Consider the following 16,499-nt stretch of genomic DNA (forward strand, 5'->3'; position numbering starts at 1 on the left):
TAACCCACTGTTCCCCGGGCGCCGAAGACGTGGATGTCGATTATGGGAGGCCCCGCAACTCTCTGATTCAGGGGGGTTGGGTTAAATGTGGAAGACACATTTCAGTTGAATGCATTCAGTTGTACAACTGACTAGGTATCCCCCTTTCTCTCTGTGGAATGAGTTTCACACATGTGCTTTAGTTGTTTTAACTACAGAAGCAAGGCTATTGTTGCTACACCAGAGTCCTCTGAAGTGTCCCGCTAAATGTTATTAGGCCAACACTGAAGAATGTTTTGGGTCATATTCAATTTAAAATCCATGGTTTGGTGTTATCATGGATGTACAAAAAACATAATTCTTGTTCATCTGTAGTGTGGACAAAGTGGGATGTAGCCTAAACAGCAAGCAACTAGCGGCGATAGGAGATTTCAGCAACATGGACAGCGATGAATTGGGAACCTTGAGATCTGACATCCAGAACCACAGGACAGTGGACAGCAATGCAGCTACACAGGAAGCAATAAGCCTGCAGGGCAAGACTCACACACCAAAATCCATATTTCACTTCAAATATAAACCTTTAGAATTGTGAATTGTGGGCATTAAATATGCAATTATTTGAAATGAATTGAACTATTATTGATTCTACTGTATAGGTCTACATGCAGGAATGTATATTTGAATTCATTCACCCTGTAAATGTCTGATTGTGTGTTTAAATGCCCTCAAATTGACCCTGGGTTTGTACAGGTGAGAGTGTGGAGAAACATGCTTCGCTTGTCAGTGTTTTGATTAGCTTTTTTAATCAAAACCAGTTTCACTGATAACAAACATGCAATATCACTGTACAAGCAACACCATGGATAGTAGTACCCATTCAAGTCCCCCAATAGTAGTCAAGGATAAGCCAGCTCACACACACAAACACACACATGTTTATATTTACATATCACAGTGAGTGATGGGTAAAAACGATATGGGGTTACACTGTTCTTTAGTCCAATCAGAACTGAGAATCAGATTGCGGCACAGTCCGTGTGTGTGTGTGTGTGTGTGTGTGTGTGTGTGTGTGTGTGTGTGTGTGTGTGTGTGTGTGTGTGTGTGTGTGTGTGTGTGTGTGTGTGTGTGTGTGTGTGTGTGTGTGTGTGTGTGTGTAAGATAAGAAACAGATAACAGCCAAGTTGTGTGAGAGTGGAAAATAAAACCTTTTATCACCGTGTGTGTCAGACTGAGAAGCTCAGATATTGCTGTAGGAGTCTTGTATGTATGCCCTTTGAATTTATAGGAGTGTGATGATGGGTAAAGAAAATGGCTCTGTTTCAAATAAACTCTTCCTGCCAATCCACTCAAACAGTGCTACGTGTGATTTGTGTTAAATTACATTGTCAAAAGATGAATACATTGGTGATGATAGATACGTTTGGGGTATTGCTTGTATGATATAACCAATACCACTGTCTGTCTGGCTGTTGATATTTATAAATGTAAATCAAAAAGAAAGGCCACACTACCAAAAAATACAACTTCAATTCAAAAAAATAAATACAAACTTTAAAACAGCATACAACATTCTGGCATTACGCGTTTTTACAAACTCAATGGAGATTCTCTCTACAAATGTGGGATAATAAATATATTCAGGTTTATTTTTGTAACAGTTAAGAGTTGGTTTATTTGGGATATCTCTTAAATTCTTAATCAAAAATGTATTATTATTATAAACAGTAAGAAAGATCTTCGCAGAAACTCTGATTTATATGTAATACCGCCCATATCCCAATAGTTACAACACAATAAAATACTGCAAATTATCAAAACTGTACAGAAAAACTGTCTCTAAAATACATTTTCACTATTAGTGTGAGACGAGAGAAGTGAAGAGTGCGATGTTTAATTCCATCAATAGGAGAACAGCCTGTCTTCCAGTCAGACTAAGACACACCCATACCGCTCCCACTATGACATCACCAAACGCTGCTTCCTGATTGTTCTGAGATCGACTGCTCATATCTGGGGCGGTTGGCATGTCTCATGGGTCCCTCAACATGGCGGCCAGCCAGGCAGTCTCAGCCAATCACCTCACACCATCTACGCTCTAGTCAATGGTTACTACAGTATAACCCTACAGACAAGAAGAGAGGAAACTGCACCTGGACCACCCACCCTACAAATCTCTACTGGTCTAACAGCCTAGAGAATCCAAAGAGTTCAAACCAAGAGGCTAATCTTCTTTGCATTTGGCTCCAGGACAGGCAGCAAGTCGGCCACAGAAGACTGAGACTCCTACAGTATATTTCCCTATACTTCAGTGTTGAACTTTATATCGTGTTTCTCAAAATAGTGGATATCACATTTTTCTTTAATCTTTTCTTTGTAAACAATTCATCAAGCTAAACTACTGCACGGTTACAGGTGTGAGCATTTGTTTTAGTGGCGTAGTCTCTCAGGTCAGGTGTGTGTTTGTTTGGCAAGGTGTGGAGCACCGCCCTGGTGGCGGGAGGTCAGGTCAGCGGTGGCGGTAGTGCCTCATTAGGGGGACGATGCAGGATGGGGGACCCGACAGCTTGAGGAAGGGGTGCTGGAGCAGCTCCTGGGCTGTGGCTCGCTGAGACGGCTCTCTAACCAACATCAGGCCCAGGAAAGCCCTCAGCACCGACGATACCTGACAGAGAGAGAGGGAACACATGACTCATTATTTGACTTAGGGGATAACTGACATGAATCCACATTTCTGTAAATGTGCCAATTCAGTCATGAAATAGATTAGCTCTGCTGACCTTGTGTGACTCCTTTAGCCGTGGGGGCAGGTTGTCTCGTATCCTCCTCATGGCCTGTAGAGGGGGTTCGTTAAAGTACGGGGGTTCCCCATCGATCATCTCTATCACCATGATGCCCAACGACCAGATATCCACCTAGCAGGCAGTGTGAATGCTATTATTATATACAACAATAAACGTTTGAATGTGATACTTGTCAATGTGTGTCCTTACCTCTGTGCCGTAGGGTAACCGTGAGATGACCTCTGGTGCCATCCAGTAGGGAGTGCCCACCAGAGACTTCCTCTTGGGCACCTCTATGGACACTTGGGCACAGAAGCCAAAGTCTGACAGCTTGATCTGTGGGAAAGAACATATTTGGTTGATCATCTGTGTGATCTATGGGAATTCTCTGAACACTTTTGTACATGGGGACATATAAATGACAGATTTTTATCTTCATTGATTTTACATTTTGGATGTGTGCTTCCTTTTTATCGGAAAACATTTTTGGGTTTGAATATTAACTTTAGTCTCTAAATGTTCTAATATTTAACTTCTGTCCATGTAATAATTATAAGGGAAACTGGGGTTGAAGAGGTTTCATATAAGCCACTCTAATCCTGCTTCTATTATCCCTTAATTAGCCAGCCATCCATCACGTTCCAGCAGCTCGTTAAAAGGCATTAGGCAGGCTTTAATTAATAGGTACTGGGTGCTAATTGATTATGAATTGTTTCTCCTCTCCTCTCATCTCTCTCCAGTCCTGCAGTCAGAGGCACTTGAGGAGATCGTACTGTACTGCATCACTGGCAGTAACCCAGAAATAGCGAGCCATGTACTGTAACACAGAGGTCAGTGTGAGGGTGTAGGGCAGTGTTTTCATGCAATTTGACATCATGTCCGTTACTGGGTGTCATGGTAACACTATTAGGCTTTAGTTGTATCACAATAGGTAGTGGACACAACCCACCACTGAAGCCAACATTTGGAGTCCTACAATGATACAAGGCCAGTTAGTTCTGTACATTATTAAATAAGTTAGTCCAGAATCCATGTGGTCTTACCCGTCCATCGCTGGTCAGGAGGATAGAATCACTCTTGATGTCTCTGTGGATGACTCCCTGTATGTGGAGGTACGATAGAGCCCTCAACACCAACACACACACTGTGGCTATCTGCTCCTCATTCATCCTGAAACACACACACACACACGGGTTAGGATGGTGGTAGGAGACAACACACACGGGTCAGGATGGTGGTAGGAGACAACACACACACACACGGGTTAGGATGGCGGTAGGAGACGACACACACGGGTTAGGATGGTAGTAGGAGACGACACACACACACGGGGTAGGATGGCGGTAGGAGACGACACACACACACGGGTTAGGATGGTGGTAGGAGACGACACACACACACGGGTTAGGATGGTGGTAGGAGACAACACACACACACGGGGTAGGATGGCGGTAGGAGACGACACACACACACACACACACACACACACACACACACACACACACACACACACACACACACACACACACACACACACACACACACACACACACACACACACACACGGGTTAGGATGGTGGTAGGAGACGACACACACACACGGGTTAGGGTGGTGGTAGGAGACGACACACACACACACGGGGTAGGATGGCGGTAGGAGACAACACACACGGGGTAGGATGGCGGTAGGAGACGACACACACACACGGGGTAGGATGGCGGTAGGAGACAACACACACACACGGGTTAGGATGGCGGTAGGAGACGACACACACACACGGGGTAGGATGGCGGTAGGAGACAACACACACACACGGGGTAGGATGGCGGTAGGAGACAACACACACACACGGGTTAGGATGGTGGTAGGAGACAACACACACACACACTATTGCAATTGTGTTTCTCCTCAACGTTCCTATGAAAAAGCTAATAATACTAGGAAGAATGGAACATCGTAGGAGCATGAAATTCATGCCGATAACTGTGTAGTGTTTTCTGTGTGTGTGTGGTCCCATATGGACTGGGGGGTAAACTATTCATCTGGCTGAACTCCACAGAACATTAACATGAAGCTCCAGCTGGTGTGAACCTCCCCCATCACACACACACACACACACACACACACACACACACACACACACACACACACACACACACACACACACACACACACACACACACACACACACACACACACACATCCCCTCCAGCACTGTCTTCACTATCCTGTCTCACTCCACAGGAATCAATTGTCTTGCCATTTGCTTACAACAAGGAACAACTCTCAACACAAACGCACACACAAAGACACCCCTCCCATGGTAGATCGCACCAGGTTTTATTGTCACACATATATGCATTGAGAATTACAATAGGTAAATGAGGCTTCAGGGAATGGAAAAACAATCTAGAGAATGGGAGGTTGATGTGTAGACAAAGGAGATTGAATGCTTCCCACACACACACACATGGCCAAAACAAATGATTACCACGATAATAAATGATTTCAAACAGAGAATAAAAAATAAAGTTTTTTGTTTAATGAGGCTGTGAAAGATGCCAAGGGCATCATACACACACACACACACACACACACACACACACACACACACACACACACACACACACACACACACACACACACACACACACACACACACACACACACACACACACACACACACACACACACACACACAGTAGTTTCATCAGCTGAGTCTGGGTAAAGTACAGGCCAGCCACTATACAGCCTCCTGAGGATAATTTACATTTGCAGCTAATTGAAATGGCTGTGGAACATGAATATGACACACAAAGAGAGGCCTCTGGAACTGGTACACTGTGTGTGTTGGCAGACACCAAGGGGGAGCGGTGTGTGTGTGTGTGTGTGTGTGTGTGTGTGTGTGTGTGTGTGTGTGTGTGTGTGTGTGTGTGTGTGTGTGTGTGTGTGTGTGTGTGTGTGCGTGTGTGTGTGCCTGCGTGTTCTATTCAGCTCGCCACATTGAACAGTAATTTAGGCAACAAAAGAGCCGACTGAATTAGATTTGTATATATTCTGATTGCAAAAGTGTGGACTTTTCTCTACATCTCATGACTTCACACCGACAGGGACGCCACTGACGCAACCGTGTTAATATCACCCGTCACGGCGCCACACAATACTGACACACGCCCTGACACACGCCCTGAAACACTCCACACAATACTGACACACGCCCTGACACACGCCCTGAAACACTCCACACAATGTTGACACACGCCCTGAAACACTCCACACAATGTTGACACGCCCTGAAACATGCCCTGACACACGCCCTGAAACACTCCACACAATGTTGACACGCCCTGAAACATGCCCTGACACACGCCCTGAAACACTCCACACAATACTGACACACGCCCTGAAACACTCCACACAATGTTGACACACGCCCTGAAACACTCCACACAATGTTGACACACGCCCTGAAACACTCCACACAATGTTGACACGCCCTGAAACATGCCCTGACACACGCCCTGAAACACTCCACACAATATTGACACACGCCCTGAAACACTCCACACAATACTGACACACGCCCTGACACACGCCCTGAAACACTCCACACAATACTGACACACGCCCTGACACACGCCCTGACACATGCCCTGAAACACTCCACACAATGTTGACACACGCCCTGAAACACTCCACACAATGTTGACACACCCTAAAACATGCCCTGACACAACGCCCTGACACACACCACACAACGTTGACACACGCCCTAAAACACGCCCTGACACACTCCCTGAAACACTCCACACAATGTTGACACGCCCTAAAACACGCCCTGAAACACTCCACACAATGTTGATACGCCCTGAAACACGCCCTGAAACACTCCACACAATGTTGATACGCCCTGAAACACGCCCTGAAACACTCCACACAATGTTGACACGCCCTAAAACACGCCCTGACACACGCCCTGACACACACCACACAATGTTGACACGTCCTGAAACACGCCCTGACACACGCCCTGACACACACCACACAATGTTGACACGCCCTGAAACACGCCCTGACACACGCCCTGACACACGCCCTGAAACACGCCCTGAAACACGCCCTGAAACACGCCCTGAAACACGCCCTGTCACGCCACACAAATGCCTATAATTAAAAGACCAAGGACACACCGTGGGCTAATCGAAACGACGAGGTGTGGAGAAGAAGACAACCGAGGAGAGAGATAAAAGTTTGAGATGAATAATTAAAACCCATGAAACCAGAACTGATGGGGATTGTTGTGGATCTGCTTTGGTTATTCACTTCCCGAGATTAACTAGTGGGACAACAATTCAAATGCATTTTTTTTAGACAGTGAATTGAAGACTCATGTTCGCTAATGCATTACCTCGTGTGAGTGACAATGTCCGTCAGGGCCCCGCCCTCCAGGAACTCCATAACGACCCAGAGCTCGTCTCCGACCAGGTAGCTGTTGTACATGTCAACCACGTTCTCATGGTGATAGTCCCTCATGATCACCACCTAAAAACAACACAACAAACACAGGTTACATCATAGGCAGCCAATATATCAACGGTGACAAAACAGATCTAGCTGTGCACCAGAAGTTTCCCAAAAAGTAACAATATTTATTTAAGAGGTAAATAATTATATATTTTTTAACAGGGGTAAAAAGTATGCTAAAAGTAGACAATATTAAAAGGTTTTAAAATGCAATAAAAACACTTTAAAGGAAAGAGACAGCATGGCTACCTGCTCAACACAGCCTCCCCCTACCTGAGTACCAAACAATCAACAACAGGTGTGGCCAATCAATTGAAAATGTCAGCCACCAACCCTCCAGAATAGAGTGTGATTGGCAGATCTTTTTACTGAGTGGACATGATTATGAATCATGCAATGAAACTGGGCCTGAGTAGAACAGTGACACATACAACATTCAAATACAAAAACAGTTTGGACGATTAATGGTGTCCATACCAGTGAAGATGTCATCCTCAAGTAGATAGGAATTCTAGCTCGAATCGCGTCGCAAGTGGTCTGCCATTTTACCTAGGAGCAGCTCTGATAAGCTTGCTCAAACCTGCTAGTTTCACACTGGTGTAGATTGCTTGCCTGATGTCCTAGAAGAAAACTAAAAACATCTACTTGAAGGTAAGTCTATTCTTTATGTCTACATCACATCAATACTTTACAGTTAAAAAGGCAAGTTTCATTCCTCCATACAGATGTTTAGCTAAAGTAACTAGCTAGCATAGCTACAAATGTAGGATGAAAACCTAACTATCAGAAGGTGACATTATTGTCACGTCTTAGTATTTTGTGTTTTCTTTATATATTTGGTCAGGCCAGGGTGTGACATGGGTTATTGTGGTGTGTTTTTTGTCTTGGGGTTTTGTGGGGCGTCGACGTTGTCTATGGCTGCCTGAGGCGGTTCTCAATCAGAGTCAGGTGATTCTCGTTGTCTCTGATTGGGAACCATATTTAGGCAGCCATATTCTGTGAGTGTTTTTGTGGGTGATTGTTCCTGTCTCTGTGTTAGGGTTCACCAGATAAGCTGAAATAGGTTTCGTGTTTCGTTTGTTGTTTTTTGTATATTATAGTTATTTCATGTATCGTCGATTCTTCATTAAAGAACATGAGTAACCACCACGCTGCATTTTGGTCCGATCCTTGTTCTACCTCTTCGTCAGAGGAGGAGATAGAAGAACGCCGTTACAGAATCACCCACCACACCCAGACCAAGCAGCGTGGTAACAGGCAGCGACAGCAGGAGCAGCGAAAGGAGGAATGGACATGGGAGGACGTTATGGACAGCAGGAGTATAGAGTATACGACTTGGGAGGAAATAGACAGGTGGGCGGTCGACCCAGAGAGAGTACCGGAGCCCGCCTGGGATTCGCTGGAGCAGTGCGAAGAGGGCTATAGGAGAATGGAGTCGAAGAGAAAAACACAGCGGCGCAGAAAGAAACCCGAAAGTCAGCCCCAAAAATGTATTGGGGGGGGGCTCAGGGAGAGTGTGGCAGAGTCAGGGTTCAGACCTGAGCCAACTCCCCCTGTTAATCGTGAGGAGCAGCGATCAAAGGACTTCTGGACTTGGGAGGAGATATTGGACGGAAAAGGACCCTGGGCACAGCCTGGTGAATATCGACGCCCCAAAGAAGAACTGGAGGCGACGAAAGCGGAGAGGCGCTGGTATGAAGAGGCAGCACGACGACGCGGATGGAAGCCTGAGAGTCAGCCCCAAAAAATTATTGGGGGGGGCTTACAGGGAGTATGGCTATGCCAGGTAGGAGACCTGCGCAAACTCCCTGTGCTTACCGGGGGGCTAGAGAGACCGGGCAGGCACCGTGTTATGCTATGGAGCGCACAGTGTCTCCAGTGCGGGTGCATAGCCCGGTGCGGTACATACCAGCTCTTCGTATTGGCCGGGCTAGAGTGGGCATCGAGCCAGGTAAGGTTGGGCAGGCTTGGTGCTCAAGAGCTCCAGTGCGCCTGCATGGTCCGGTCTATCCAGTGCCACCTCCACACACCAGTCCTCCGGTCGAAGCTCCCCGCACCAGGCTTCCTGTGCGTGTTCTCTATCCAGTTCCACCTGTGCCAGCACCACGCATCAGGCCTACAGTGCGCCTCGCCTCTCCAGCGCTGCCGGAGTCTCCCGCCTGTTCAGCGCTTCCAGAGCCTTCCTCCTCTACAGCGCTGCTGGAGTCTCCCGCCTGTTCAGCGCTGTCGGAGCCTTTCTCCTCTCCTACGCTGCCGGGGTCTCCCGCCTGTTTAGTGCAGCCAGAACCTTCCTCCTCTACAGCGCTGCTGGAGTCTCCCGCCTGTTCAGCGCTTCCAGAGCCTTCCTCCTCTACAGCGCTTCCAGAGCCTTCCTCCTCTACAGCGCTGCCGGAGCCTCCTGCCTGTTCAGAGCAGCCAGAGCTGCCAGTCTGCATGGAGCAGCCAGAGATGCCAGTCTGCATGGAGCAGCCTGAGCTGTCAGACTGCATGGAGCAGCCAGAGCTGCCAGTCTGCATGGAGCAGCCAGAGCTGTCAGCCTGCATGGAGCAGCCTGAGCTGTCAGTCTGCATGGAGCAGCCTGAGCTGTCAGTCTGCATGGAGCAGCCAGAGCTGCCAGTCTGCATGGAGCAGCCAGAGCTGTCAGTCGGCATGGAGCAGCCAGAGCTGTCAGTCGGCATGGAGCAGCCAGAGCTGCCAGTCTGCATGGAGCAGCCAGAGCTGCCAGTCTGCATGGAGCAGCCAGAGCTGCCAATCTGCATGGAGCAGCCAGAGCTGCCAATCTGCATGGAGCAGCCAGAACTGCCAGTCTGGATGGAGCAGCCAGAGCTGCCAGTCTGCATGGAGCAGCCTGAGCTGTCAGACTGCATGGAGCAGCCAGAGCTGCCAGTCTGCATGGAGCAGCCAGAGCTGTCAGTCTGCATGGAGCAGCCAGAGCTGCCAGTCTGCATGGAGCCGCCAGAGCTGTCAGTCGGCATGGAGCAGCCAGAGCTGTCAGTCGGAATGGAGCAGCCAGAGCTGCCAGTCTGCATGGAGCAGCAAGAGCTGCCAATCTGCATGGAGCAGCCAGAGCTGCCAATCTGCATGGAGCAGCCAGAGCTGCCAGTCTGCATGGAGCAGCCAGAGCTGCCAGTCTGCATGGAGCAGCCAGAGCTGCCAGTCTGCATGGAGCAGCCAGAGCTGCCAGTCTGTATGGAGCAGCCAGAGCAGCTCGATCCGCCAGTCAGCCATGATCTTCCAGAGCCATGATCTTCCAGCTCCCTGCCTGTGCCATTAAACCCCTACAACTCATCCAGAACGCCGCAGCCCGTCTGGTGTTCAACCTTCCCAAGTTCTCTCACGTCACCCCGCTCCTCCGCTCTCTCCACTGGCTTCCAGTTGAAGCTCGCATCCGCTACAAGACCATGGTGCTCGCCACGGAGCTGTGAGGGGAACGGCACCTCAGTACCTCCAGGCTCTGATCAGGCCCTACACCCAAACAAGGGCACTGCGTTCATCCACCTCTGGCCTGCTCGCCTCCCTACCACTGAGGAAGTACAGTTCCCGCTCAGCCCAGTCAAAACTGTTCGCTGCTCTGGCCCCCCAATGGTGGAACAAACTCCCTCACGACGCCAGGACAGCGGAGTCAATCACCACCTTCCGGAGACACCTGAAACCCCACCTCTTCAAGGAATACCTAGGATAGGGTAAGTAAGGGTAAGTAATCCTTCTCACCCCCCTTCTCACCCCCAACAAGATTTAGATGCAAGTGGCTGTTCCACTGGTTGTCATAAGGTGTATGCACCAATTTGTAAGTCGCTCTGGATAAGAGCGTCTGCTAAATGACTTAAATGTAAATGTAAATGTAACCAGACTCTTCCAGATCTGCCAGTCAACCAGACTCTTCCAGATCCGCCAGCCAGCCAGGATCTTCCGGAGCCAACTACCTGCCTGAGCTTCCTCTCAGTGCTGAGCTTCCTCTCAGTGCTGAGCTTTCTCTCAGTGCTGGGCTTTCCCTCAGTGCTGAGCTGCCCCTCAGTCCCGAGCTTCCCCTCAGTCCCGAGCTACCCCTCAGTTCCGAGCTGCCCCTCAGTCCCGAGCTGCCCCTCAGTCCCGAGCTGCCCCTCAGTCACGAGCTGCCCCTCAGTCACGAGCTGCCCCTCAGTCACGAGCTGCCCCTCAGTCACGAGCTGCCCCTCAGTCCAGTGGGGTTCTGGGTGAGGACTACTAGGCCATGGTCGGCGGCGAGGGTGGACTATCCCAGGACGCAAAGGGGAGGAACTAAGACATTTATGGAGTGGGGTCCACGTCCCGAGCCGGAGCCGCCACCATGGACAGACGCCCACCCGGACCCTCCCTATGGTTTTGAGGTGCATCCGGGAGTCCGCACCTTAGGGAGGGGGTTCTGTCACGCCTTGGTCTTAGTATTTTGTGTTTTCTTTATATATTTGGTCAAGCCAGGGTGTGACATGGGTTATTGTGGTGTGTTTTTTGTCTTGGGGTTTTATGTGGCGTCGACGTCGTCTATGGCTGCCTGAGGCCCTGAGGCGGTTCTCAATCAGAGTCAGGTGATTCTCGTTGTCTCTGATTGGGAACCATATTTAGGCAGCCATATTCTGTGAGTGTTTTCGTGGGTGATTGTTCCTGTCTCTGTGTTAGTGTTCACCAGATAGGCTGTAATAGGTTTCGCGTTTCGTTTGTTGTTTTTTGTATATTATAGTTATTTCATGTATCGTCGATTCTTCATTAAAGAACATGAGTAACCACCACGCTGCATTTTGGTCCGCTTCTCCTTCAACTGACGAACGCCGTTAAAATTATATTACAGTGTTAAGAAATAACGTGTAGAATTTTTGGAAACAATAGGCATTGACAAAGTTAATGAAAATACAGCCATGCATGTTAGAAGGAAATTGAAGAAAGCTAGGGACTGGGCTAACACTGCTAAGCTAACTAGCTAACAGAAGCCCAGTTTGCCTTCATGTTCTTTTTTACCAAGTTATCTTCCCATCTATTGATGGGTTGGTAACTGGCCACTGATGAAGCTGGCAAGCAAAAGGATTCTCCTGATGTAGGCCACAGTGCCCTCCATAAGTATTGGACACAGATCAAAGTTGTTATTTTTGCAATAAGCTACTCCAAAAAATTAGAAGATTACATTTGAATAAATGTAAATGTAAATGTTTTTTTATTATATATTATTATATTTAATAAATGAGGATAGTACTGTAAATAATGGCATCTTATTTGGGGGTATTTGTAAGCATATTCTTTACTTAAACATGTACATGTATTTTTTATTGGTTCAATTTGACTCCTAACATCAAATCTAGGTTGAATTTAAATGTCAATGTCTGCAGTATATGAATGATGGAATTGATTGAAGAGTTATTTTATAGAATAGCAGGTAGCCTATGTCACAAATGAAATAAATAAATGGCTCTGCAATCTTTTTAGAAGCTTAATGAAAAGGGATTATTAGATAGGGGTGCTAAAAAGATAACATCAAGCTTCAAAATACACACACACTATTACTAATCATTGATGTGGGAAAATACACACACACACACTATTACTAATCATTGATGTGGGAAAATACACACACACACACTATTACTAATCATTGAGGTGGGAAAATACACACACACACACTATTACTAATCATTGAGGTGGGAAAATACACACACACACACACACACTATTACTAATCATTGATGTGGGGAAATACACACACACACACACTATTACTAATCATTGATGTGGGAAAATACACACACACACACTATTACTAATCATTGATGTGGGAAAATACACACACACACACACTATTACTAATCATTGATGTGGGAAAATACACACACACACACACACTATTACTAATCATTGATGTGGGAAAATACACACACACACACTAATACTAATCATTGATGTGGGAAAATACACACACACACACACACTATTACTAATCATTGATGTGGGTGCGTAAATGTGTAAGGACAAGATACTTAATGTTTTGGTTCGATGTCAACACCTTGTTAACATACTGGAAGTCATTCAACCCACTTCATTCAAACAAAGTCTTCCCTCACTGGCTTCATAACAAAAATACTGTGTCTGACTACTGAGTAGTAACAGCTCCACAGTGTTGCTACATAGCAGGCAGCAATGGTACAGTAGAGTAGAGCTAAAAGGCTTGCCACACTTCTTTCCAAACCCAAAATAATGTCAGCTTGTTGCCTTGGCAACATCTAAATCAGCTTCACTAACACACTGCTCTGATCAACACATCTGAGGTCCAGAAAAGCCTCTCTGTGAGGTAGTCTAATCTGGGGGCTAAAAACTAGCTTTATAGTTTTACTCTTGCACGTCTAATTGAAACGTTGACAAATTAAACGTATAGGTTTACACTATCTTACCTAAATCTTTCAGTCTATTAAAGTTTAAAAAAATACAGTACCAAAATGGTTTGGTCTCCAAGGAGGCAAACCCATGACCCCCTAACCCTTGACGTCTCACCTCGTTGAAGAGCAGTTCTCTCCTCTGCTGTTTCCTCAAGTCCATCTTCTTGACGGCCACCTGCTTGCCACTGTGCTTCTCGCTGGCGATGCACACGATGCCCGTCGAGCCCTCGCCAATCTTAATGAAACTGTCCAAGTACTCCCTGGGGTCACCTGGGGTCAAAGATGGACAGATCAGAGGCTGATCAATGTTTGCTGCCCACAGAAAGATATATGTGAAGCTTCTGTTCATTATCTACAAACTAGCAGAAGAACTTACTGTATATTTTAACTGATTTGGGTTGTACTTGTGTTTCTTTCTTAGGCTTTTCTGTGATTACCTGGGTTGACGACGAGCTGCAGGGCGGCCCTGAACTGTTCGTGGGAGACCCTGGAGGGCTGGGCGTCTGAACTGGAGCCCCAGGAAGGAGGGGGGTAGGCCCCCAGGGGAATGTAGAGGGACGATGGCTGGGAATATGCCCCCTGTAGGAGGGAGGGAGGAGAGATCCAGTTGATGACTCTACTGCACTGTCGGTGGTGATCTTTGCAGTTACACATGTTTCTCTGAGAGTCATACGTAATTGTAGATCATAATATTTTTAGGTCATAAACAAGATATAATCCTATTTTAGGACACACATACGCATGCACAGAAACGTATGCACACGGTAGACCCACCTGTGGGGTGTATGGCGGGCTGGGCTGTGAGGGTGGGTGGTGGTAGGGGGAGGGTTTGTAGTGGTGGAACACAGGGGGGTACTGGAGGTGTCCGGGGGGATAGCCAGAGGGCTTGTTGTGACTCTGAGGTAGTTTGAGGGGCCCGCGGGGGTACGTGTCAGACCCTGGGACCTGGGGACTCCCGTCTCGTGACTGCCGGTCGTAATCACCCTGCGAGAGATGGAAGACAGACAGAGACCGTGTTCGAAAGACAGCTAATACCCTGAAAACATAAGCTATTTAAGCTAGATAAGCTAATATTACAATAATACTCTAATAAGCTCATAAGATGACAGCCGGCTCAAAACTGTGATTTGTTTTGACATATAAGTTTGGACATATAAAGTGTGTATGTGAAAACTATTTACAAGGTGCATACTTTAAGTTTTTCTGAACTCACTTCTCTCATGGATAAGAGGGAAGCTACCTGGTGCTGGTACATGTGCAGATCAAATACACCACTGGAACGCTGATTAAGCTGTTTACACGTCATAATATTTAGAAACATTGCTCAGAAAAGCAGGTGTTTTAAAGTAGACTGAATTATAGCTATGAACTGTCCCTGGAAGTACAGGGCTGAGATATATAACAGCTAGACTAATAATCTATCTAGTGAAGACAAGCTGCCTCCAGCACTGAGGAGATGATGCTCTGACTGTCAGAGTCAATTAAATTACCTCCACCACTCCCCCCGAATACACACTCCCCCGAATACACACTCCCCCCGAATACACACTCCCCCCCGAATACACACTCCCCCCCGAATACACACTCCCCCCGAATACACACTCCCCCCGAATACACACTCCCCGAATACACACTCCCCCGAATACACACTCCCCGAATACACACTCCCCGAATACACACTCCCCCCGAATACACACTCCCCCCGAATACACACTCCCCCGAATACACACTCCCCCGAATACACCCCCCCGAATACACACTCCCCCCGAATACACACTCCCCCCCGAATACACACTCCCCCCGAATACACACTCCCCCCGAATACACACTCCCCCGAATACACACTCCCCACCGAATACACACACTCCCCGAATACACACTCCCCGAATACACACTCCCCCAAATACACACTCCCCGAATACACACTCCCCCGAATACACACTCCCCGAATACACACTCCCCCGAATACACACTCCCCCGAATACACACTCCCCGAATACACACTCCCCCCGAATACACACTCCCCCCGAATACACACTCCCCAATACACACTCCCCGAATACACACTCCCCCCGAATACACACTCCCCCCGAATACACACGTTCCCACCCTAAACACACGTCCCCCCCTGAACACACGTTCCCCCCGATCACACACTCCCCCATCACACACTCTCCCACAAACACACACACACTCTCCCACGAACACACACACTCCCCACGAACACACACACTCCCCACGAACACACACACACCCCCACGAACACACACCCCCCATCACACTCTCCCCCACAAACACACACACTCCCCTCGAACACACACTCCCCACCAACATATACTCCCCCGAACACACATACACTCCTCATGAACACACACACACTCCCCTCTGAACACACACACACTCCCCTCCCCGAACACACACTCCCCCACGAACACACACTCCCCCTGAAAACACACTCCGACAAGACATGAGTAGTCTCCTAATGAAAACCTGACAACAAGGAAGAGGCGGGGCAGGAAGGAGGGAAACCTTGAAATGTAGAATCTCTCTCTCACACACACACACTCCTCCAGCCACACACACACACTCCTCCACCTATGCACTCATCCTCCACCTACACACACACACTCCTCCACCTATGCACTCATCCTCCACCTACACACACACACTCCTCCAGCCACACACACACACACACACACACACACACACACACACACACACACACACACACACACACACACACACACACACACACACACACACACACTCCTCCACCTACGCACTCATCCCCTCCACCTACACACACACACTCCTCCAGCCACACACACACACACA

General features: G+C 47.8%; 1 protein-coding gene across 2 annotated transcripts in view; it reads right to left on the bottom strand.

Moving 5' to 3' along the window:
* Nucleotides 1–901: 901 nt before the first annotated feature.
* Nucleotides 902–16,499, bottom strand: part of LOC118377105 (serine/threonine-protein kinase PAK 5-like) — a 129,390-nt gene continuing 113,792 nt past the window's right edge. For both annotated transcript variants that reach the window (XM_052523955.1, XM_052523956.1), the window contains 8 exons: nt 14,439–14,648; nt 14,102–14,243; nt 13,780–13,934; nt 7,172–7,305; nt 3,806–3,932; nt 2,973–3,098; nt 2,760–2,894; nt 902–2,644 (listed from right to left, as the gene is read on the bottom strand). In XM_052523955.1, the coding sequence (XP_052379915.1) occupies nt 2,489–2,644; nt 2,760–2,894; nt 2,973–3,098; nt 3,806–3,932; nt 7,172–7,305; nt 13,780–13,934; nt 14,102–14,243; nt 14,439–14,648 (1,185 nt within the window). In that variant the 3' untranslated portion in view covers nt 902–2,488. The remainder of the gene's footprint in view (nt 2,645–2,759; nt 2,895–2,972; nt 3,099–3,805; nt 3,933–7,171; nt 7,306–13,779; nt 13,935–14,101; nt 14,244–14,438; nt 14,649–16,499) is intronic.

The sequence above is a fragment of the Oncorhynchus keta genome, chromosome 8 (genome assembly GCF_023373465.1).
Source record: "Oncorhynchus keta strain PuntledgeMale-10-30-2019 chromosome 8, Oket_V2, whole genome shotgun sequence".
NCBI classification, from domain to species: Eukaryota; Metazoa; Chordata; class Actinopteri; order Salmoniformes; family Salmonidae; genus Oncorhynchus; species Oncorhynchus keta.